We start from the raw sequence: 26,483 nt of genomic DNA, 5'->3' as shown, positions 1-26,483 counted from the left end.
TACTAAAAGTAATTAGCCTTTTATTGTATGAAAACACACAGTCAATTTCATTAGTGAAAAGTTTTCCCTACTTGCTACACAAAAGACCTTTCATGTTTTGTTTGTGAACATTCAGATTTTTTTTTTTTACTTTACTCCAATCTGCAGCTCTGCAGCTCTCCTCTTCAACATTTAATTTACTTCCAGTTTTAAGGCGGTAAATAAAGAGGATGTGTGGGAAAGGTGAACTTCATGCTCTGACTTTTTGTCCTGAACACATTCATCTGTCAGACTGGGCTGTTTGTGCTCTCCCAGTTTTTCTCTGCTTTTTCATGCCTCAGTTAATAATTTAGAGAAATGCATGGATATCTAAAGTGACAGGAGATCTTAAGCTCTACCATCAGTCTGTTTTAAGCTGAAGGAGTAGACAATACATTACTTGATCTAAATGTGCAGCAGCAAATTTCCTCAGCACTGGAGTCATCAGGGCATGGCTGCTGGTATTTTTCATCTCTGTGTTTCTTCATCACATTTGTGAGCTTCATTGCCTTCAGCTTCTCCAGCTGTGTTCATCAGTATAGTCCTTAAATACCTTTTTCCTTGCCAAACAAAAAGTTCAGGCTGTCAAAATGAAACATCAAGTGATTGTGTTACACTCTACCCTCAGTTCAAGCATGCCTTAATGTAGCTCATATGGAAAGTCTATTTTACAGATTACAGACATAGGGGAAAACAAAAATAAGGTACATTTCTTGTACCATATTTTTGGAAGACGGAAGATGGAAGCTAAAAAAATCTGCTCTCTCAATTCAATTCAGTTAATTTATATTGCACCAATTCACAATTAATGTGGTCTGATGACACTTTACAAATAACATCCATTTCATATAAAAAATAGTTAATTTAAACTAGTCTCACAGATTCCTAGTTTTCAAACAATACAATCAAATTCAGTTTATTGTTCAAATTGGCTAAAATAATAATAATGATAAAAAACTGTAGATTGCTTTGAGTCATGCCCTGCGACAGACTGGCGATCTGTCCAGGTTGTACCCCGCCTCTCGCCCGGAACGTAGCTGGAGATAGGCACCAGCAACCCTTCCGACCCTTCTATGGGACAAGGGTGAACAGAAAATGGATGGATGGATGCTTTGAGTTTCTGACTTGCATCAACAGCGGACGGCCGATTGCTTTTAGTGGCTAAATTGGCAGCAGTCCTTCATAATGTCCTTACATTTTGAAGGAGAAAGAAAAACTCTTTTCCATTCTTGTTCTGCTCAACAATCAATTAAAAAATATGCTCTTCTGACATTGCAAACTAGAGTTTGTAGACAAGCTAAATGTTTTAGAAACTCATTCTGAATTAGCATAATTTGAAACTAAATGTATTGATTAGTAAATTAATCATCAGGATTGAGGTAAAAGGGGCGTGCTGTTGTGGCGCAGGGTGTTAGCACGCCCCACGTTTGGAGGCCTTAATCCTCGACGCGGAATTTGCAGGTTCATCTCCCGGTCCCGATGACCTTTGCCGCATGTCTTCCTCTCCTTCCTGTCTGCCTACTGTTGGAAAAATACAAGCCACTAGCACCACAATAAAAAGCTCTTCGGAGGAAAAAAAAAGGATTGGGGTAAAAAAGACTGACATGTCAGGGGTTTCCTTCTGCACAAACTTCTTCATTTAACAGCTGTGCATGAAATATTGTTTGATCAGTTATTCTCCACGGGGTCCCAGCTTCTTGTACCACAGACACAGATTGTCATCCTGAAATATACAATGGCTCTAAAGAAATATATTTTTAATAAAATGAACTTGATTTTGCAAATGGAGATTTTAATGATTCAAAAATAGAAATATTACAGTTACAAAGATTTGCTTTGTTTCTCTGTCATGTGACGTAATATTTTTCTTATTAAATCCTGACTGAATAAAGTAATGAAGCAATGTTACCCGTAGCAACATTGGAAATTGGGGCTGTATTGATTTGAAATAATAATTTCATCTTTCCATAACCTAGGCCAGAGGAAACAGGATTTTTGTCTGTGGTGTCTGTCAATCATAAGTCAGCAGGATGGAAGTCATCCTTCAGAGGTTAAAGAATGGGACTCTTCTCACACCTCCCTTATCTTGTTTCTCATGTCCTCCGTCTCTCTGTCACCCTGCCTTGCTCTCTGACCTCTCACTTCCCATTCTGTACAATCTTTCCTCAGAATCTCATGAAAAACTTTCTTTATCAAGCTGACCCTCAACTCTAAGGCCTCTTCTTTTAGCAAACACTGCTCCGTAGCTTTTGCTACATTCCACCTTAATCCCTTCATGTCTTCCATATTTTCACACACAGTTTCATGGAAAAGCATTTGCCCTTTTACAGATGTTCTGTTTTCGTTATTCCTAACACTTAAACTGTGTTAAGTGTTAGGAACTAGTCTTATTATCAGAGATAACCAAGGTGCAGTTTTACAATCATTATTTTATTGCTGAAGGGGATAAAAATCGTTTCTAGCTAACCTGACCTTAAATTGTCTTCTTTGCAATTCAATAATTAAATTAATAATTAAACCAACTGAAAAACCGCAGCATGAACTTGAATACATCTTTCATGCTTAAAAGCATTTAAATGTTGCTAAATTAAAATAGTTCCACAAATAAGAGCTCCCACATTAGACTCATGCCGTAGAATCCTCAGGCTCTAGGTTAGGGTGGACATTCAGCCAGAGGTCCTCAAGGCTCTGGATGTTGTGTGGTTGCGTTGGCTTACAGAACTGCAAAAATGTGTGGGGTTACTTCAAAATATGGTGAACCAGGTCCTTTGAAAAGGGCTGTTAAGTCAGTTTCGTTTCCAGTGAGGGTTTTCTTTTGTCATTGATTCTCATCAATAAAAATCTGTGATTTATTTATGAACATATTTTTTAGGTGCACCACAGTGTTGAAACAATCTGTTTTGGTGGCCTTAGGATTGGGTCTCTGCTTTTTGCAGATGATGCTATTGGCTATTGGCTGTGATCTACAGCTTTTATTAGAGCGGTGAAGGGATGAGGATCAGAGCCTCCAAATCCGAGGCCGCGGTCTCAAGCCAGAGAAGGGTAGAGGAGGAGTTGCTTGTCCAAGAAGAAGAAACGACTCAACAAAAATACGTGCTCCTCCTGAACTTTCTTGCCACTCTGTGTGGGGAAACTATAACTTCACTACATCTAAATGCATACTTTTACTACAGTTATGTTGTGTGTAAAAACATATTAATGAATGCTAATGAGAGATGAGTAAATCTAATACATATGATATCCACATAAAGACAGTTACAAAGTTGGCCTTCTATCACCTGAAGAACATTTCCAGGATTAAAGGACTTATGTCCAGATCTAGAGAAACGCATCCATGCGTTTATCTTCAGTCGCATTGATTATTGCAACAGCGTCTTCACAGGTCTGACCAACAAATCAAACAGCTGCAGCTGATCCAGAATGTTGCTGCTCGCGTTCTCACTAAAACCAGGAAGGTAGAGCACATAACACCTGTTTTAAAGTCCCTACACTGGCTCCCTGTAGTTCAAAGAATAGACTTTAAAATACTGTTGTTAGTTTACAAATCACTGAACGGCTCAGCACCACAATACATTAAAGATCTGCTGCTGTTGTATCAACCTTCCAGAACTCTCTGGTCTTCCGGTTCTGGTTCTGCTCTGCATCCCCAGAACCAGAAACAAACAAGGAGAAGCGGCATTCAGCATCTATGCGCCACAAATCTGGAACAAACTTCCAGAAAACTGTAAAACAGCTGAAACACTGACTTCCTTTAAATCTCAACTAAAAACCCACCTGTTTAGAGTTGTATTTGAAACGTAATCAATTACAAATTTAATGATGGAACTTGACTTAATGTTGTGTTTTGATTGTTGATTCTATGGTGCATTGTGTTTTTGTGTTTGATATGTTGTAAAGCACTTTGAAATGCCTGCCTGCTAAAATGTGCTATACAAATAAAATTTGATTGTTTGATTGATCGATAGGATCAGGAAACTTTTGCTTGAGGTGCTGCTTCTGTGGTGCCACGCCCTGTTGAATAGAAACCAGATTTAATTTTTGTATGACTGTATGATTGCTGATCTGCAGCTGATAGTGGCTTGTTAATCTTTTCTCGCTATCCTCCGTACACTAGACCATGTAGACCGAGTCCTGGCCCAATTGTAAAAGTTGTTTCACAACTAGAAAATTGATTGGAAATGGACCAAAGATCTCACCAGACATGTCCAGCTTAAGTGTGACAAAACAGCATAGTCTGAGAGCATGATGAGTGGGGTTGGATTACATGTTTTCAGGCTTGGCAGTCATTTTGTCCTAAAAACATCAAACATTAACACAGCATGTTATTAACTTTCAAGTTGTGTAACCTCAATCGTTTTGATTGTTCTTATGGGTTTGAACATCTATCTGTGATTCTGTATAACTTTCTTCCTCTCATCCCTCTCAGTCCAGAGCTTCTTGCAGATCAGTTACTGCTGCTGGGAGTCCCATCCTAACAGGTAGTGAGGTGTCTCTGCAATAATTTGTCCTTTCTCTTTAGAGAATTCACTAGGCATTCTAGACATTGGACTTGTAGCTAAGAGTAAGGCCTGAGCAGTCTGTTGGGTCCTAAAAGCCATTATACCGTCACTGGTGCCACAGAGTGCAGCTAGGTCACAGTGATTTGTAGAAGGTATCTCTGTGTTGGAGAATTGACTGAGAGAAGTCTGATTATATCACAGAGCTTTCTGGAGGGAATACTGAAGATATTGAGTTTCTTTTAAATTCTGTCAGAAATTTAAGGAACAGAAAACTTCTTTGGCAAATTTGAACTTTTTTTGTTTTATAACTTACAATTTTGGATGTAGTTTTGTACATACCAGGATCAAATGTCAGTCACAAAAGAATGATGGTCACAAAAGAACAACCACTGTAAGTAGAAGGCAGAACAAGCTGGAATTGGGAAACTAATAGTGTTACCACCTTAAATGCAGAAAAGGCAGACCAAAGACGATATACTGCTGTTATAAACTTTGTCATACATCTTTGAACAAGAGATTGTTGTGGGACTATGACAGTCATGGTAAAAGGTTGATTGTGTGTCTGATGAAAGAGTTACTGAGGCCAGACCTTCAAACAGTTAGCAGGACAACGGGCTGTAACTCCCAGTCTTGCTCTCATGTCAACAAGTTAAGGTTTTCAGCTTTCAACAAACTTCACATCTTTACAGTTCTGATGATGGAACAGGAAAAGGCCATCACTGACTTGCATCCTATTAACTGGTTTACATGTATACTGCATTAGTAATGGTTGCTAAGGAGACTCAGTGAACCTAAAGATGCCAATCTTCAAAGTTGCTCTAATTGTTACTTTTGAGATATTTTTACTTTTCTTCTTGTCCTGTGTGGTCCTGATGAGCAGCTCTGCTCTGCCTGGTCTCACTTCCAGTTGCTTTAATTTTTAATAAATATTTGCTCTGACTGTTCAAAGGGACACATTTAGGCAAAAAGCTGTTTCCTGGAGAGAATTTCATTTTACATGAAAGTCACACAAATCAGCGTATAGTTGAATGGAATATTTCTCAGCTTTAACATTGGACCTTTTTGCAATGTTAGTTTTATACCTCAGGGAGAAAATAAGTCATGGATTAGTAATTAAAACTTCCTCTATTCTAATAAGTATAAATAAAAAATTTAAGTTGCATTTATTTCATGAGAACAATGAGAGGTGACAATAATTATTTTATGGCTGAATTTGTAGTAATAATAATAATAATAATAATAATAATAATAATAATAATAATAATAATAATAATAATAATAATAATAATAATAATAATAATAATAATAATAATAATAATAATAATAATAATAATAATAATGATGATGATGATGATGATGATGATGCAGGATTATTTTCACGCTGAATTAAAACTTTTAAGTGTGGACATATGTTGCTGCATTGAAAAATTTACTTTATTTTATTGTTTTACATATTTTTCCAATAATTGAGAAGGGTGCTGTATAAGCTGCTGTGTCTACATAATGAATGTTTGCTCCTTTTTATTGGAGGTCCATAGTCTGCTGTTGGGGATCCTGCACACATTTTGAAAAATATTTTGTCGCTCTTCTTTATGGTTAAAAATCTCTGTAGGAGATAACAACTAGGATAACAACTATTAATTGATTATTCATAAAGCAATTAGCTTATTTGATATCCAACTTTTGAACAAACTCTTTGCTGCATTTCTGCAAATACAACAATCAAGTCCATCAAGTTCTGACAGGAAATTCCTCAAAACTGGAAGATCAGTGCTTTATGCCAACTGTTCTAAAGGAACAATTAAGAAATGCTTTTATTGCAGAACTTTCAATTGTTAGAAAAAAAAACAAAAAAAAAACCTCCACACAAAACCCCCCCAAAAAACAATGGTTTAAATGATTGACTTGAAGACAAAAACTGTATCAGAATGTTTATTTTATTTGGATTCAGGATAAGATAATGTGTTACTTAATTTCAATGAAAACAAACCCTTGTGTTTTGGTGGCTGTAGTTACATTATGTAATTTTATCTTAGTAAATCTTCCCTCCAGCATACAGGGCTGCTTGCCTCCTTTAAAACTGCACCAAGATTCACTCCTATGTGTGTGTGTGCAGGGGTGGGGTATTTGTGTGTGTGTGTGTCTGTGTTATTCAAAAGCTGTATATGAGGATTGTGATTTGCAAGTTGTCACTATGACATGTCACAGTTCTGTTGTACATGATGGCTGTCCATCGGTAGCAATGGACACTCCAGTGACTCACATTTAATTTCCATTTATATACTGTACAGTATCAGTATAGTTTCACTGAATTGCTGCTTCATCAGTATTGAATATTTCAGCTCCAACATATGCAGTAGTTCATTATAAACCAGTGTTTTCAGCAACTATGTAAGGTGTCATATGACTTATGAAAAGTCACTGTGACACTCATTCCTCTGAGCTGTTGCACACAGGTTTTGTGTAAAGAAAGAAGTCAAAGGCATCTGCAATGCTAAAGCTGGCAGAGCTAATATGACCTTCAATTCTGAGCTTCTTCAGGTGAATAACTAGGTTTGTTATCTTGTATAAATTAACTCAACTTGGTACCTTTGGCATATGGCATGAGTTTTGTCTGTTGAGCTGTGTTTCCATCGGAATTCAATATGGATGGATGGATTTTTCCATCTCTGACCACAATCTCAACCTACAACAGTAAAAGGCTAAATAATAACTAATATGATCTCAATGATTTGAAAGGAAACTAAATTCCAAATCCAAACATGACTAAATTATATTTTTTACTTTTACTCTATGATATTAGCCATGTAGACAGCCAGGCAGGTAAAATGCTGGGATATGTAATCAGAGGCCATTTCATAATTGTCCCATATTTGACAGATGAAGTAGTTGTTTTACTGTATTGGAAAACCTAATCAATTATTTTACAGAACCAGTGAAGAGGCAATCCTAGTACCAGCCCAGGTTTTTTATGTCCATGCAGAGATTTAGTGTAAAAGTCACAACAAAACTTTTCAATAAAAAGCCTCTTCATATCTGCTCTCCTGAGTTCTTCACAATATGAGCCTGTATTTGATGAGATGCTGCAGAGTTTAACTTAATCTTCCACAGAATTTCACAGTTATTTGAACAGCTGCATTTTTTGGGAGGGAAGCAAACTTTCAGCTCAGCTGCTGTGCCTGTTATTGTGAGCTTAATGTGCTTTGCTCTTTTACAAGCTAAATATAGTGGGACAGAGGAAAAAATGAAATTCCCACAGTTACTCATAAGACACCAGGGTTAGACGTTATGAATGATTCATAGTACACAATTCTCAGGTTATGATCAGACTGATCTGCTTATGATTGCCATAGTATAGAGTTACCATGGCAGCGATCATGGCCACAGTGACTTTCAGTTCTCTTGGCAATCGCAAAAGTTGCATATGTTAACAGGAAATTTGCTGAAAATTGGCTGACAATTTAACAGCTTAATTCTAGTTTATTTACTTATTTATTTATTTTATTTCTTTACTTAACAATTAATTATTCATTTAACGGTTTTCCATGGCGGCATGCAAGGACACAACAAGTGTAGTTCTCTTAACCGCCAGACAATTTATAATTGCTGAGCGGTTTTCCTGGAGGTGGGACATTGATGTCATGTTGATATGCTGAGTAACTTCCAGACTCTTTCCATCCTGAGGTCATGTTGGGACCGCCAGGATCTCCATGGATTATGGTCAGACTCTGAGAGAAGCGCTGGTGTTGTAAATGTTAACAATGTTAACAGAAACGAGGAGGATGGGGAGTTCTGCAGGCCAGGCTGACCACATGTCCATCCATCCATCCATCCATCCATCCATCCATCCATCCATCCATCCATCCATCCATCCATCCATCCATCCATCCATCCATCCATCCATCCATCCATCCATCCATCCATCCATCCATCCATCCATCCATCCATCCATCCATCCATCCACCCATCATACCTGCTTGTCCTCACAGAGTCATGGAGGGACTGATGCCTATCTACATTGAAAGATTTACTGGATTCACTCAAGTCAGAGTTGTGTGGAGGGACTGGTCTAACTGGGAGGAGTGTGCACAGACTGAGGATGGTGACGTGGGCAGACTTGCTTGTTCATTACCACCCATAGGCTGAATGCATTGTAATGACAACACCAATTATAAGCACTGTCCTGCAAATTCTTAACTTGATCAGCAGAGCAGAGCGGCAAGGTGGGGGCAGACCTTCTGGCTAAATCTTGGAACCTGCTGAAAACTGCTTGAAATTCTAGTTTTTTTAATTAATATTACTATAGAACACTATGTGGTTTTAGAATACATTGCCACTGACATATGATGTCTTGTGGAAGTTTTAGTGTTTGAACATTTGATTAAACAAATTGTTATAGAATAAAGAAGGTGAAAAAATTAAATGTCCTTGTTGTTTGAGATGTTTGACCACTAACGTTTCCTCTGCTTGTCGTCACCCATCAAACCACTCAGTGACCTCTTCTTCTGAATGTTTCACCGCAAGATAAAAGTCAATGAGTTGGAACAGCAGCAAAGCAGAGATATTGATTTGTTGTGACCTTTTTCCAGACACTACAGTGCAGCAGTTTTTTTCTGTATGATGTTTCTATTGTTCAGCCCATTGCGTTCAGCCAACAGGCGTGTTGTCTTTCTTTCCTCTAATACATTTTGAAGGCATGTTAAAGTTAGATTGGTGCGACTCTTACCAATCTAACTTTTCCATATTTCTACAAACCAGAAGCAAATGATTTTTTTGTAATGCTAGCAGGCCCCTGATTAACTAAAATGATCCTAACACAGAATGGTGGGTTGAAGTGGACCCGCCTCAGGAGGACCAGTAAGGAGTTTCCGGCAGAAGTAGTCCAGAAAAAATTCAACCTCTATTTTCAATCTGATCTGAGAAATTATCATCAGAATTAGATACTGATGACATGTTGAGGATGACATACAACAACTATACCTGTTCTGGACGCATTGAATGTACTTTGACACAGAGCTCAGTCTGATAATAGCAGGTATAGAAAAACGTTTAAAACTAAATGAAACATAAGTTGATTAATATTTATCTCTTTATCGCACACTAGGAAAGAGGCTACATGTGTATTTTGTGGAGCCATGTAATCAGACCTTAAATACAGCTACGGTCCACCCACACACTGTTCTGTGAACCAATAAAAATTATTAGCAACCTCCTACGGAAAGCAGAACATGTGTTTTAATAATTGTCTTCCTAATTTAAATTTTATGCACAGTTATGACTGATGTAAGTTTTTCACAGCAAACTCATAGACCACATTTTATTTTGTTCTATTTTATTTATTTTTATTTTTGTTTTATGCACAACCTTATGATCTGCCACCCAAAACTCAAACAGAAATGACTCTCATCTGTTATATGGGCATGTATTTTATTGACTAAAGGACTTTAGTCTTTTAACATCTGGCCACGGACACATCACTGGCTTTGATTTAGATACAGCTGGAAAAGAGGAATCTCAGCCTAAGGCACTGATGTCAACCTGCTTTCCTCTCCTCAGACTAAAGTTTCAGTCAGGGCACAGAGCATTAATCTCAGGCAAAGTGCTCTTCATTTACAGCAGAGATTAAGAAAAATCCATGTTAAGGTTTTGTGGTGGTTTTTTATCCTTTCGATTCAGTGGCTGCAAAAACTGGGATGAAGGGGAGAAATTGTTTGGCATCAAGGGAATGAAAATGAAGAGCATATAGAAATATGCTTTGAAGAGTAAGCATAGTGGGATTAGTTTAATCTCTATGGAATGTCAACATTTAAAAGCTATCTATTTGATTTCTGAATAAATATGGAAATCCCTTCATTTATTTACTTCTAACTTCACTGTACTCACTTTCTATCAAATTTACTAATATCAGAATGTGAATTATTATTTGACTTAGTGGAGATTATTAAATAGTTTTTTTCTGATTTCTAAGCATTATTGTATTTTACCTGTTTAACAATCCAAACAGTGCTTTCAATATTAAAATGCTAACAAATAAATTAAAACATATGTTTAATATTTAATTAATGAAATTAATTGAAAGATGGTCCTGTGATATTCTTAATGAAAATTTTATAATAATGGATCTTTGTGGGGATGAAACTCTTGATTACATGTAAAGCTCCTCCTCCAAATCATGGAAGTGAATGGCTTTGCCTTCCATCCAGAGGAAATGGACAAGATATTCACTCCTCTTCTGTATAATCCCTGTATGAATGAGTCTTCAACACCACATTTGCATTAATAAGGACAGGACAAAACTACCAAATAAAATACACTGACACTGCATTGAAAGGACCTCAAAAGATGCCAACCTAGCATGTAGGGGGAAATGTGGCAAATTTGAAACGCAGAAGCAGCAACGACCAAAACTCAAGAGGCAACAAGCTGTGAGGAACATCTGAAGGTTCTTGTAACTTTAACTTGAATTCAGTTACTCAGTGAAGTTTCAGAAAATAAAAATTGTTAAATGCCATAAAGAAACCACATATTTTTCATCAAATCAAAAATTGATAAAGCATTGGAATGTTAGCGTTTCTAGTGTTAGGTCATGTTGGGACTCTCAGAGCCTCTGGACTGTTTTATCCGGCTGCTCTGTTTTTATTTGAAATTTAAAATAAATTTTAAATTTATTTTAAATTTAAAATAAATTTTAAACAATGGTTCTGGAGTTTTGTTTCTGTTGGTTATTTAAGCTGCCTTTGTCTTTTAATTACTGAGCATTGTCTTTCTCTGCAGATAGTCATTTTAAGAAATAGAAATGTGTCTTAGCAAAGTAATTGATACTATTTTGTAATCATGCTAAGATATGTTTTTCATGTTGGGTATGTTTTTACTTCTCCTTTATTTGACATGTTTTCAAACTCATCATTTTTGGGGGAGGGTGTCTGAAAACCCTTTTTATCTCCAATTTTTATTCATCACTCATGATGTGCATCCACTGACTGTCCCCATGTGTAGTTCATTAAAAAATAAACTGCCTTTTTAATTTAAGACTTGTTAAGTCTCACCATCAAAAATATTTATGAATTATTTCATATTTTAAGAAGAGACTGGGGTGAAAATTTAACTCATGACTGGAATCTAAAGAGGCTACTAAAAGGAATGCTCCTCTTAATTTTTAAAAATAAGTTTTATTATATTGTCTAAATTTTGCAGGACCTGATCTTGAAAGATGACAAATAAGTAGAGTAAAAATTGCGTGAGCAAGCAAAATATTTGCAAAGCACGTGAAGTTTGCTTCTGGATTAATAAATTCAAATGGTAAGTCAGGCATTTGTTTATCCTCGTCCTGGTATTTTGCACTTCCTGGTGATCAGCATGTGCTTAGCATATTCATGAAGGCAGACACACTAAACATACTGTGCTTGTTATTCTCTTCATTTTGATGCCCAATCATAGCTATCAGGTTTGCACCTATTTTGTATGAGGAAGCATTTTAAAGAACAGTATCTGTTGGCCTGATACACTCCGTAATTTGAGAACTGAGTTCGAAAACATCTAATAAAGACTAATTGAGACCTAGAAGTGAGCATCCTTTTTAAAAAGCAAGACAAATCTAAAATAAGCCAGGGATGGTGAAATCAAAACACACATAGAAAAATATAAGTTTTAATGAGCTAAATAATTATTTTTTTTGTCTTGATGTCTTTGAACCATTTAGACATATTTTCAACAGTAAAAGACAACAGCAAGTTTTTTTTGTTAGTGTAGTTTTTAATGAACTCAAGTTAATTATCCCATTTAAACCCTAACCCAAGAGATTAATTTCACTTTCAAGGACTCCAAAAAACTTACTGATTAAAGTTTCAGTTAATGTTCAGCAAATATTGAAAGTTTAGAGTGTTTAGATAATACTGATGCAGTATAAAAAATTATCACATGACCAGAGCCATTTATATCTTGGTTGCACCTTGGCGAGAAGAAGACTGCAACAATGTTTAAATAAACATACTACAAGGTTTCTTGGTGCACATCATCTTTAAAGTGTCTAGTTATGATATTCACCTTTGCATGTACAAAAATTGGTATGGTGTGTGAGCAGGATGTGTAAACATGTTGACGGTCACAATAGTGACCGGTGGGACAATACATTTGACCTAGGTATACTTATTTAAATACATACCATATTCTCCCAATTCCAAACTTCTTCCTTTTTTAAGATTTATTTTGAGTGTGGTTCTTGATCTGTTAGACTTAGTGATGGCCAAACAAATAAAAATGTGGGAAAGAGAAAGATGGAATCCTTACTGATTTTGGTAGTGGTGGCTTAGACAGGGATAATCCATGCCTGATTTTGAATGCTAATGATCAGTTCATGGGAAAAGAGGATGATCTCCCCCTTCAACAATCATGTGGCACTCTGTTACCACTTGCAAAGTTATAATGAAGGGACAACTGTCTCTTTGATGTACCCTTTAAAACTAAAGAGGATCCAAATGAGGTTCTGACACAAGATGAGAAACCGCTGGTCCACTAGAAAGACAACAATATTTTCACAGTAGAAACAAAGATGAGAAAGAACTACACAGAGACTGATGTAAAATAGATCAATGAGCACATGAGAGGTGTAGACCTTCATGACCAAAACCCCTCAAGGTACAGAATCATGATTAGGTCCAAGTGGTGGTGGCCCATCTCAAAATTGCACCTGTAAATAGGATGACTGTAGCTTAGGAGGTTGGAGTTTATCTTGTAACTTTAACTGGTGTGACTGACACAGACAAAGTGGGGGCACTTTTTCTGTGTCAGTCATTGTGGCCTTGCTGCAGAGACTGTGGCTTGTTTCACAGACATGTTAATGGTGATGCGTTGTTTTCTAATAGATTATCTCAACTGCCTGAGAGATCATTTTCAGCATTACAACAATCAAAACAGTAATTACATGAAATAAAACACTCTTGGCAGATGGCAGCAGAGTTAATTCTGAGTGTATTTTTAGCACCACAGTAATGTTGGAGTGCACATTAAGCTAATTTTCATAATTTTTAAAGACTTCAACACCTTGGGGATCTGCTCCAACTGATTACTGATAACATGCAGCACGCAACAGAAGCTCCAAATGGGCCCAACTCCATTTTTGTCATACAAAGTGTTTTAAAGTAATAATTTATAAAGCATGCTTCAGTGTAAGTAGGAATAGACGAAGGTGGCTTGGTTAAAAGCATTTGACTAGATGGTAGGAACAGAGATGGCAGGCTGTGCTTGGGGAGTTATTGCTCCACTTACTTTACAAACTGAAAATCTCATTAAGTGTGACACTGAAGATTAGTTGAGAGGGACCAAAGTGGAAAGAGAATGAACCCACCAAGGGGCTTTGAGGAGGCTTTAGCTTTGTTTGCCATCATTAATTCAGCATTGAAACAGCTCAGAGGGAAGCTCCCAGTCACTGATCAGAAGAGCTGTGGATATGACAGGCGAACAGGTGCCCTGTTTCCTCTCCAAACACTTCTCCCTTTTAGCTCCAATCTTCAAGTCTTAATTGAGGTGGGTTGTGTGTTTGGACCATCTGTGTGCTGACAAAATAAAGCCAGCTTTGATTTATTATACCTCGGGATGAATTATGTTCTGAATTTCATTTACGAAACTTCCAATTCTGATTGTAAACTAAGATAAGTAACAATAGTAACACTGACATCTAAGAATAAAATCTGATATAAATTGGTGCTTTTATTCAACAAAGGGAGTTAAAGAAACAAAGCTCTGGGTGTACATTTTATACCGGTAATCACATTTTATCATTACTGAAGGGTCACACATATTAAAGCAGAGTGTGAAGTTCATAGCAAATCTGAGATGTAAATGTGAAAAATAAAATTACCATGTGCATGTTATTGTACATATGAATACACACAAAAGGTTTATTAAGAAACTGAGCATTTTTCATTTTCTGGCTTGGTAGAAAACTGCTCAGTGCAGACACATTTGACTTTTGTTTTGGATTACATTTACTGTGCTTGGTTTGTTTTGCATATTGCACAGTGGCACAGTTGGTAGAGCTATTGCCTTGCAGCAAGAAGGTCCTGGGTTCGATTTCCCGCCCGGTGTCTTTCTGCAAGGAGTTTGCATGTTCTCCCTGTGCATGCATGGGTTCTCTCCGGGTTCTCCGGCTTCCTCCCACAGTCCACACATGACTGTGGTCCTCCCACAGTCATGTGTTTGGACTGTGGGAGGACCTTCCTAGGTGTGAGTGTGTGTGTGAATGGTTGTGTGGTCCTGTATGTCTCTGTGTTGACCTGCGACAGACCTGTCCAGGGTGTACCCCACCTCTCGCCCGGAACGTAGCTGGAAATAGACAAGCAGCAACCCTCCCGACCCCACTAAGGGATAAGGGTGAACAGAAGATGGATGGATGGATGGGTTTGTTTTGTCGTTTCACTAAACTTCTCCCTTTGGCTTGTAAAACTGTGTAAATCTGTGTCTTTTGATTTCCCCACAGATTAGAACACAGGACAAAAACATATCCCTTCTATTTGTTCAGAGCGGGTTGTAGTTCTGCTTTTCTAAATTTTTGTTATAACCATGGGACAATATATATCATAGTTCAGTAGTAATGGTCGGGTACTAGCCAGGTTCTAAAACTAAGTGTGCAGAAACACAAAAAAAAAAGAAAAAAAAAGAAAAAAAAAACTGTAGGTGGACTAGTGCACTCTGCTGCAAATCAAATGTTGTGGATGAACTGATAAAAAGATGGAATTGTCTCTTCTGAAGGAGCCTTAACAATTCATCGGTAATCACAAAGCCAAGAGGAAAAGATTTCAGCAATGGCCTGATAGGAGCAATGGTTCCCTAACAAAATAGGAAGATTACTGCAGTTGTCTTACATTTCTGCCACATTCTTTTAAAATTGAGAGTCTGGAATTATTTGCATTGTTGTACACTTAAGTTTAAACTTAAAATTTTTCAGCAACTGACCATATATACGTCCAACCCTTAAAAACTGCAAAAATAAAAGAAGCCGTATCTTTGTTGATAATTATGTTTCTGTATCGTCATTTTAATTTTTGTTTTTGGAGTTCAAGCTAGATGAATAATTTGTATGCTGGATTCATTGTTTTCTTCATAATTCTCTTGACTTAATTAAAGTTACACAAAAAGTCAAAATTAAATGAAATTATATGAATCACTTTATAATTAAGTTAGTGCACTTACATGTGGCTCCACAGTTGTAATCAGTCAAGACAAGACCAGTGCTAATCAGATATACATGACCATGCAGAGGCGCAATTATACTCAACCTTTTGTAAAAGGACATCAATCAGACTTGGCTAGCTTGATTTTTCTGTTAGAAGTTTGAACATGAAATAAAATCTTAAACAGCAATTTTGATGAATTCTTCTTTCTATGTAATTTCAAATGTTGTTATACCATAAACATGGAAAAAAAACACAGCAATTATCTATCAGTCTTGCTTAATACTTTCAGATCATTTTCATGAAGCATAGCAGGTGGGAAATCAACTCAGTATGTAATAACTAAAACGGTAATAACCTACCACATCCTCTTCCACTCCAACCACCTCACCTCCCCAGTTACATTACCCCAGTTACATGGGGGCCAATGTCCATAATACTAACTCCATAAATACATTCAAATCACGCTCCAAAACCCACCATTTCATTTTTTTGAAGTTCTTTCATTTTACTATTTTAAATTGACTGAGGGAGTATGTATGTTGTCAGTATTGTTGCTACATGCATGCTCAGTTGGAGGGATTGGTGCAAAGTCAACAGCAATGTAAACGCTAAGTACTGGTCCAGGAGTAATGATTGCTGCAAGTCAATGACTCCATGCAATCTGCTGAGTTTGGTTAGAGAGATTTTTTTTAGCTTTTTTGAATAATTAATTGAGAAATCTGCACCGTTTGAAAGCTAGAATCAATTGGAATATATGGATGACTGTATTGAAATGATTTTTTTATAAAGTGCCCTGAGACAACAGTTGTTGGGAAGTGGCACTGTATAAATAAATGGAATAAATAAGTTAATTTAATTGAATTGTTTCTCTGTGTTGCCGTCCAAAAGAATAGAAACTTTCCCAGGTATCACGCTGCCTCTTGCCCAACAACTGCTGGAAAAAAGCATTAGTAGCCCCCAACCTGCACAGTGACTAAAATCTATGGCTGGATGGAAACCAAAGGGACTTTTGCATTTGGAATAAAAACTTCTGTAAGTTATAAAAGTTAGGTTAGGTTATATAAGTAACAGAAATTACTTATGTAACTTATATAACTAGATGTAAGAAACATAATTAAACTTGAGTAACAAAGAACAACTACAGACAAGAAGTAAACTAAAATCACTGAGAAGGACCAGATAAACCAGATAAACCAGATATCTCAAAATACCTGAAATGTCAAATGTTTGACACACTTTCATATAGTACTATATATATATATATATATATATATATATATATATATATATATATATATATATATATATATGAATTTGGATCAGTTCTTTTCTGTTTATTTATTTAAGATGCATTTATAACTTCTGTTTTGAATCTGGGTGTTTATAATGAAGGGATGATGTAATGGGTAGAAAGTCCAGAGTCTTTTTTCTATCCACACTGAACAAGAAATCCTTTTCTAATGATGTGTCTAAGAAACTCCTTACAGAACTCAACCATTTGGAAGCCTCCAGCAGCAGTGTGTCGCTAAGCACCAATAGTTAACTTATACTGCCTAGTGTGGGTGTTAATAGCTGTTAGTGACTGAACTTAATGGCTTATTCTCTCAGAGGAGCACTTTATGAGATGTGTACACTGGGAATGAAGTAAACCGCTGGATGGTTTGGTAATGGAGAACGTGCTGTTCAGTGTTGCAGAGCAGAAAACCCATCAAAGCTTCTAATATGTGTGAACACAAGTGTTTTACTCAAGTAAAATTACTCTTCTAATTTACAAAACGTAATTATAAATAAAAATCATATTCATCAAGATTAATAATGTAATCATTTCTCAGCATCTAAATGTTTGCTAGAAAAATCCACTCTTCAACACTTTTTCTTGACAGCACTGGCATATTTTACCTGAACATTGCCCTTACAGAACAGTTGGACAGAGAAGGTGACAAAGAAAAGCAGGCATGTAGAGTTGGAGTCTCAGCTGGAGGTCTGACAGATAATCTGTGAAGGGAACCAGAGATTCTGGTGATGGCCTGCAGGGCTTCCATCCTTGAAGATTTGGAGATCATCACCAAAAACAAATACAGAAAATACCAATGGAAACATGACAGAGCCGCTCTGCAATTCAAAATTATTTTATTGCTGTACAGGGGAGTATTTATTTTCAAATAAATTCTTCTTAAAAATTATAATATAAATAAGCAGGACATCTTTATGGGTTTTTATTTTATTCTATTTCTTTTATATTGTGTTACAGTTTTTCTATAGATACTCACCTCATTCATAACCAGACACAAACATGGTGGTTGAATGAAAGTCATAAACTGGTGAGCAGTGTGAATATTTCTAGGCTTTACTGTGACTGGAGGGCAGTTTTATTAAACCAAGGCCTGGATCAGTCTACAGCCTGCAGCAGTGAGAGAAACTCACTAAACAAGAGAGAAACTGTTAATGCAATACACAGGATAGCTTCTTCTGGTTGAAATATGGAGAGAATGGAGCCCAGATAAAATATTCATGCCAGTCAGCTTTATTCAGATATTTTCCCTCTTCATTTTAAGAGAGGTTCAATCAAAGATAAACATTTTGTCTTGGGACTTCACATAGCAGCATATGTCAGGGTTATGCTAGTTGCTTTTACTGTGCAGGAGAGTTCAGCAAAGGATAAAGTCTACATTCAAGTACTAAAATATCTGGGATGCCTTAAGCCTTGGATATGTTCTAAGGGTGACATATCTGGGAAAGGTCAAATGTTTTTCACCTGGAACTGTCCAGCTGGGTTCCTCACTAAGAATCAGAACAAAATTGTTAGAAGTAGAAAAAGTATTTTTGTTTGAGTTGGTATTGATATGAATAACAATGATGCTACCAAATCTAAAACCAAATTTATCTGCCTTTTCTTTTGATGGTGATTGTCTCTGCCCACTAGACACTTACAGGAGTTTTCCTCTTGTTATGAGGAAAAAAGTTTTAGGAAACTTTGCATCAATCTTTGTTGTCAAGGTTTACAGGGAGAGATGGAAACAATTTTAAAGCTGTAAGGAGAAGAACCTAAAAAATGCATTGAGTTCTAAACTAGCAGAGTAAGATAATCCATTTTGAAGGGAATTCTGACAGGAATCACATCATCTGCATAAGAAGTTTATTAATCACAGCACTCCAGTTTTTTTTAAAGATCTCAGTAACATCATCTGAAGGATAAAAATCATTTTAGCTCCATCTAGTGTTAGATATCAGGAGCAAGAACAGACAGGAAGACAGTAGAATTTTTTTTATTTGATATGCAGTTTTTTCATTACGCCTCAAAATTATTGCTTCTTTTGATCGGAACAAAATTCTCTTATAAAGCAAAGCTAAAGAAAGTTTGAAAAGGGAGAAACTAACGTCCATAGAAATGATTCCTTAGTTGTTTTTTTTAAACTGCTACATAAACATACATGTTTATGTAGCAATCAAAGGTTTTAAACATAATGTTTATGGCCAACAATCAGTACTGTAATAATGCAGCATCGTATAATTTCTAAATGAGTTATCGTGGAATAATTTACTCACTATGAATGTTACTTTTCACCAACCTTATTTTCACTGACTGTGGAGCCTGTTGCTATGGTAATTAGGTAGCAAAAAGGCTTGTTTTCCATACAACTTGGGCGATTAATAATTAGGAAATCCTTACATGCTGATTATGTGAGGTAAAAAAAAACAATCTGTCAGTACAAGAATGAGATCGCTGGACCAAACAGGCCCTCACATTCTAGATTATTGTACTAAATACCTAAAATAAATGGGCACTTTGTTTACTCTAAGATTGACCCACATTACAATATTAAAGTGCAATTGTTTAACCACAATTATGTGTCATAAGCATGTCAAGTATGTTTCCCAAAGACTTTACAGGGAGTTCAAAACTCTGGCAGAGAGAGGATGACTGCCCTGTCAAGGGGGGAAATGCAATACTTTCATCAAATATGTGGATATGAGAGATAGCATTTTGTGTTGATATTTTCTAGACCTAACAGTTTAATAAGAGGACAGGAAAAATAATTTTAAGAAGATAGAGGATGTTTGGTAATCTTGGGGGATCACAGCCTGCTATTGTTGATGTTTATGTCAAAGTTGTTTTACAGTGTTGTGTTTTCATCAGTTTTTTCCCTAAACAACATTTGTTATAAAATTTATATTTACAAATACAAACACTATTGGGAATCTAAGATGACTTTTTTCTTTAATAGATTTGAATTTAAAATATTAAATATGGGATATTAAATGTCTACACAAATGTAAAGGCACAAAAACTATTACAGTCACCCTCATAAAAAATATACCTTTGATTTTGCTTTGATTTTTTTCTTTTTAAATGCATGTTTGAGAAATCCTTGAACTTCAAATGGAAACCATTTGGGTTTGTAAAACATTTGGGGGAACCACATGGGACCTTGCATGTGTAGCTCCATTAGTTTCCAAGTCAACTTTCCACATTACAGAGAACCCAACCACACACACACACACACACACACACACACACACATTGCCCCACTCAGCTCCTTCCTATCTTCACATCTAATGTGAAAAAATCCCCAATATATTTATTTACATCTTACATTTACATCTTATGTAAATTGAAAGTCAACATGTGAGATGTATGGAACAAACTGTAACATCTAAACTAGACTAAAACCCCACAGAGTTAGAGTTGATTTAGAGCCATTCTAACTGAAACACTGACCCACATAGTGATGTGTCATGGTGGCACTTGGCACAATGTAATCTTTACTGGTTTTCTCAATTGTTGACTGTGAGATGTCCTCTGTGACTTTGGATTTTTATGATGTAAAGCACTTCGAATTCCCTTGTTTCTGAGATTTGCTATACTAATAAACTTTGATGGATTAATTAATTAATCCATTGATTAAATAAAGCCTTCAAAAGATATTCTTCATAAATAAAATGTATTTTAGTAAAAACAAAATAATTGGCATCCTGTCTTTAGTATGTGAGGTGGCACTGGAAATATTTGTATAGTCTGATGTCTGGACTGTGTTGATTCAGAGTAGGGCAACACATTTTTAAAACTGCTGATTAAAATGATTGAAAAATGAAGTATATGCACTTTGAATCATTGCATAAGGGCAAAAGACAAAAGTAATGTCTGTTCTCATCATTTCTCATTTGATGAGCAATTATGATTTTTATTGCAAATACTCAAAATGATAATCATTCTTGTTTTCTTTCACAGAAATATAATATTAAATCAAATTGTGATAATAACTGGAGTGATTCCTTGTTTAGTCATATCAGAGGGTTACGGAAGGCAGAATTTTGGTTGTATTCTCCATCGAGCCAAGATGAATTGGATGAAGATGACCATTGTTGGGTTAAAGGCTCTGTCCAGTGCCTTGTGAAAGACATTCAAGCCCAAACCGACAAAGGTGTGGCTCCAGATTAGGCAGGGATCCAGCTGCTATCAGAAGGATGTGTTTGAAGTTCACCTGACAGTTAAGAGGCGTTCTTAGTTTAATGAGGTTCATCACCTAGACCAGGAGTCGTGTGCTGGCCAGGGTCAGCTCAGCGCTATTTTTGTCTCATTCAAGCCCATTTGCATGACCTGCTGTAGTTGGTGTCCTGGCAGGTGTCTCCTGCCAGGACACCAACTACGGGCCTCTATGCCACAAACGAAGTCTGTCTGATTGGTCAATGCTGCAAAAGTTTAGATTTTACAACTCTATCAGCTTTAGGCTACTCTACACCAAATGTTTGAAATCTGAAAATGTGAAACCAGATGCACTAAGAACTTCAAAAAAAAAATTGCAGCACTAGACATGCCACAAAACTTTGACGACCCTACAGGCGTGTCCACCTGTCCTTCCAACATCCACATTAAATACATGATTTTTACCAATTTTTCTGTCACAGATGTTAAAACATACATATCCCCCTAAAGATTCTGTTGCGTTATTCCTATTTTTAGTTTGTTATTATTTATGTGCAATTGTTGTGACATGATAAAAATTTGTAATTCTGTTGCACTGCTTGCTTGTATCAGTTTCTTTATTCTTTCCTTTTATGTGTTGATTGGTAATACATTCTAGAGACTTTGCTGAAGGACATCAAACCTTTACAGATCATATTCCTAGAAGGACCAGTTATAAATCCATTTAAATGAAATTCCTCACCATGCAGGAGTGTTGAGTAGGCATTTTGTTTGTTTGAAAAGAAAATAGCTGAGGCTGTTTCTGCCTCACACTGTCAGAGCATTGCTGAGCCTGGAAGATGAGCTGTTTCAGTATTCAGTGGTTTAATCAAATAGGCCTCTGCCAAAGTTGTAAATGAAAGTGAAAACATAAACCACAAAATGATTTGGATCACGTTATTCTTCATCAAAAATGTGAACTTTTCTCTTCCAGATACCATTAATACTAATAAAGAGGGTTTTCAGCAATTTCTATGTATCCTTTGAAACGAATCAAAAACTGGATTTAAGATAATAATAATAATAATAATAATAATAATAATAATAATAATAATAATAATAATAATAATAATAATAATAATAGCAATAATAATAATAATAATAATAATAATAATAATAATAATAATAATAATAATAATAATAATAATAATAATAATAATAATAATAATAATAATAATAATAATAATTCTTTATGTTAATAATAAAATGCTTAAGCATTAACATCAGCACTTGTCTTACAGTGTAATGAGAATAGCTCCATTTCAGTTTCCCCATGCAGATTAACATCTGGAACATCCTTTAACATGGAATAACAAAGTGGTGCATTACAGACAATACAAATTTACAGGAAAGATGTCATATTTAAATATTTAGTCATTGCAAGAGACATTGAATATTTTTTGTTTTTGTAAAATTGTGTAGTCTACATTCAGATGACTAAGCAGTAATAACCAACATCCTAAAATTTCCACCTCCTACAAATACCTTAAGAAATTTAGATAAAGCCTAAGAGGTTTGCCACAGCAAAGTTCTGGAGGACAAACTGTCCTTCTCCCTGCTCTGCCACATTCTCCTCCTTCATTCCAATTTAGCATTATATTTGATCTTATTTCAAATTTTAACTTTGTTCTCTCCAACCAACATATAGAAGTGTGAATGCATTATTGCATTTTACCAGTCAAGCATTTAGGACTTTATATCAGGCTTCTATTAAGTCGTTTGTTTTTTTCCTAAAGCAGGTGTCACTACCATTAACTTTTTAGTTTTCTCTAATATTTATAGAACTCCTACATCAGTGATGTGTTTCTTTTTTTGTGTATGTTGGCTCTGTCGGTGGAGGCAGATGGCCTCTTGCGCTCAGCCAGGTTCTGCTAGAGGTGTCTTCCTGTCAATGGAGAGTTTTTCTCTTGCTATGTGCATTGTGCTGCAAGTCAGTGACTTGATGCAATCTGCTGGGATTCATAAAAAAAAAAAAAAAAAAATTAACCAATTGAATAATAAAGGGAACAGAACTGTGTTGCTTGATAACTGGGGTCAATTGGAATGCATGCATGATTAGAATAAAATTATTATTTTTTGTTAAAAAAATAAAATAAAACAAAAGCCTTGTCAAAGCACATATATTTATGGCCTATTGAATCAGTGGTATGTAAATAAACTGAACTAATCTGAATTAAAAAATTGATTCAACAATCTCACCTCCTATGAGTGAATGGGACATTTACTGTGGCATGGAAAAGTAATATTACAGTGCTTTACATAATCTATTACTTTTCTTGAGTATTCAGATTATGAAGTATCACTACTCTTACCTGAGTAAAAATACTCTATCCACTGTGTGAAACCTCAGTGAACAAAGAACAATGATTTTTTAACCAAAGATCCATGAGATGAAGTCGTACCTACCATTAATGTTAAAGTGAGACTCTTTGTTTCTGCTGATGCTCCCATGTTCTGATGTTAGTATAATGTGCTGAGCCTTTTGTGACACTTTGTAGCTCAAAATACAGCAAACAATACAAGTTGTTTGCTGTATTGCTCCTACTTTAAAAACTGTTCTCATAAAAATTTTAATTTGGAACACTTTTTATTCTTTTATTTTTGGCTTTTATTTACCAGAATTTGAACATAGCATTTCTTTCCCCAGGAAATAACTGAAACATCACGGATATAATTCCTAAATGTCATTTTTCTCTCTATTGGGCATTTCATTTCAGATATAGGAGAAACATAACATAAGAAAAATGTACATTCTATATTACTTGAGAAAAAAAATATTTGCCCATTATCATCAGTGAAGAAATTTCATATAGGACCTCATGTGTCCTTGACTTTACCTTTTAGTCAGTTTATACATGTGTCTAGGGCAGTCATCTAACACTGGCTAACAAATATGTTTTATTCTCTTTCCCAGATTACAAGTATCCAAGCCTCAAGGTCAGACATTGTAAAGACAGGACACCCCAAGTCCATGCCAAAGCATATATGGACAGAAAATGGGAAGGAAATGTCCATAAGCAGGCTCTTGTCACAGACTCTACATGGCAACAAGAACAGTACTGCTTTGGACCTTCACTATAACACCCCTGAGCCCTACTCAGATCAAGACCTATGGGATTGGCTGAGAAACTCCACTGACCTGCAGGACTCGAGGCCTCGAGCTAAACGGCGGCCCATGGTTAAGACAGGAAAGTTCAAGAAGATGTTTGGCTGGGGGGATTTCCATTCCAACATAAAGACAGTGAAACTCAACCTTCTTATCACTGGGAAAATTGTGGATCATGGCAATGGTACCTTCAGTGTGTACTTCCGCCACAACTCAACTGGCCAGGGGAATGTATCTGTCAGCTTGGTCCCTCCAACAAAGATAGTGGAGTTTGATGTGGCAGCACAGCAGTCGGTCATTGATGCAAAGGACTCAAAGTCTTTCAACTGCCGAATAGAATACGAGAAGGTGGAAAAGGGTGCAAAGAATACGCTCTGCAACTTCGATCCATCTAAGACCTGCTACCAGGAGCAAACCCAGAGCCATGTTTCCTGGCTCTGCTCCAAACCTTTCAAGGTTATCTGCATCTTCATTTCCTTTTACAGCACTGACTACAAACTGGTGCAGAAGGTGTGCCCAGACTACAACTACCACAGTGACACTCCCTACTTCCCCTCTGGCTGACATTCTCAAATGCAACACAGGCAATTCAATAGATGATTGGAAGAAAAACTGGGGACTTTTCCCATTCCAGAGAAATCTGTATGTTCGCCATAGCAACACTCAATATGTCTGCACCATCCAGTATATTTTTGTTTTTCTTCATTTACTATTAACATTGTTTAGAAGGAGCATATCATTTGAAAATGTCAAACCTAGATATATAGAACTGTAAGATGCTTAAAATGTCCCTGGAAAAACTGTGAAAAATGATTGTTTGCTGTTAGAATTTCCCCTTTGAATTATTTTATGTATCTCCCCAACCTGGGTTATAATGGAGAGGCATATTGGTCCAGTTGGGGCTGTAACTGTCACTGTTAAGCTTTATCCTACTTGTTCACTGTGTTTATTTATTAACCACAGATCTATCATATTTTCATATTGTTTTTTGTTTTTTTACTTTTCTGTCAATGGATTAACTCTCTGGCCAGCAGGATCTGAAATTATTGTCTCTGCAGTGCACTTTTAAGCTCCTCTTTGTTCTTATAACTGGAAAGCAAATTTAATTAAGTCATTCTGAAACAATAAAGGATACTCTACAGTCAATATTACAGAAACTGCAAAACAGTTGATGGTGAATTAAATGTGAGTTTGGTGGTTTTAGAAATGTAAGATGGTCTTTCCTGCCAACAGGGTGAACTGGGACTGAGCGAACACCTTCACTCAAGTCCAGTTGAAATGTATACTACTAATGTCAATCCTCAGTTGTCCTCAGTATGCTTTTGAGTGAAGCCAGGATGTTGTGTTTAGTGGATGACTGGCTGACTTACTGAATGTTGTCATTGACTGACTGAATGATCATTCATGAAAGGGATGGATGATGGGTGGAGCTTCCTCAGTCTGAATTAATATATCAACTGTAATGTACTAAAATCTATATCTTAGAGCCTAATTTGTATGAATGATTTGTACTGTACATAGTTTATCCAAATTCTGCTGCTTCTGTACACGTCCCCACATGAGCTGTGTGTTTACCCCTTCCTGCTCTTGTTCACCCCATTATAATGCTTGTTCTTGGTTCCTCTATCAGATACAATGATGTTGATGCCCTAGATGTGAGTTTCATGAAAACAACAATTCTGTACACAAATTGTAAAACTGACTAAATATAATTAAACTATTCTCAGAATTATTTTCTTTCTTGGGATGTGGGATGAATAAAAAAATGGTAAGCGTTTATGAATTGGGTGTTTGTGTAGTTTAATTTTTTTAAGTTGCTGTTGCTATAATAACAAAATTTAAATTTAAAAATCTGCTAATATTCAGGGGTCTTATATATAAAGGACTGCATTGGATTCACACTAACCGTATATGTATGCCCAAAAGGCAAAAACATTGCACACCAAAAATATAATAAAAGTAATAATCTGATTTAAAAACCATGTGCATGCACACAGGCAAGCAATGTTTCTTTATAGATCATAACTAAACCTAAAGGTTTGTGCACAAGGTCCTGTCTCAGGTACGGCCCTTTATACACAGAATTTCAACCAACGAACCCTTATCTAATGACCAATGAAAACTACCTCATGAATGTTACGGTTTATTTAAATGAGCCAGCTGATCAATGCAGTTTCATGATTAACAGTGACGAATACAATGAAAAAAGAGACAAAAATAATAAA

General features: G+C 36.1%; 1 protein-coding gene across 1 annotated transcript in view; it reads left to right on the top strand.

Moving 5' to 3' along the window:
• The window catches only part of nxph1 (neurexophilin 1), a 33,375-nt gene extending 7,334 nt beyond the window's left edge, over window positions 1-26,041 (top strand). Inside the window, exon 2 of the mRNA XM_044139114.1 lies at window positions 24,067-26,041. Coding sequence (XP_043995049.1) covers window positions 24,067-24,822 — 756 coding nt within the window. The 3' untranslated portion in view covers window positions 24,823-26,041. The remainder of the gene's footprint in view (window positions 1-24,066) is intronic.
• The last annotated feature ends 442 nt before the right edge of the window (window positions 26,042-26,483 follow it).

Source organism: Gambusia affinis, linkage group LG14 (assembly GCF_019740435.1).
Source record: "Gambusia affinis linkage group LG14, SWU_Gaff_1.0, whole genome shotgun sequence".
Lineage (NCBI taxonomy): Eukaryota > Metazoa > Chordata > Actinopteri > Cyprinodontiformes > Poeciliidae > Gambusia > Gambusia affinis.
The sequence above is the reverse complement of the archived record's forward strand: the minus strand, read 5'-3'. Positions and strand labels throughout refer to the sequence as shown.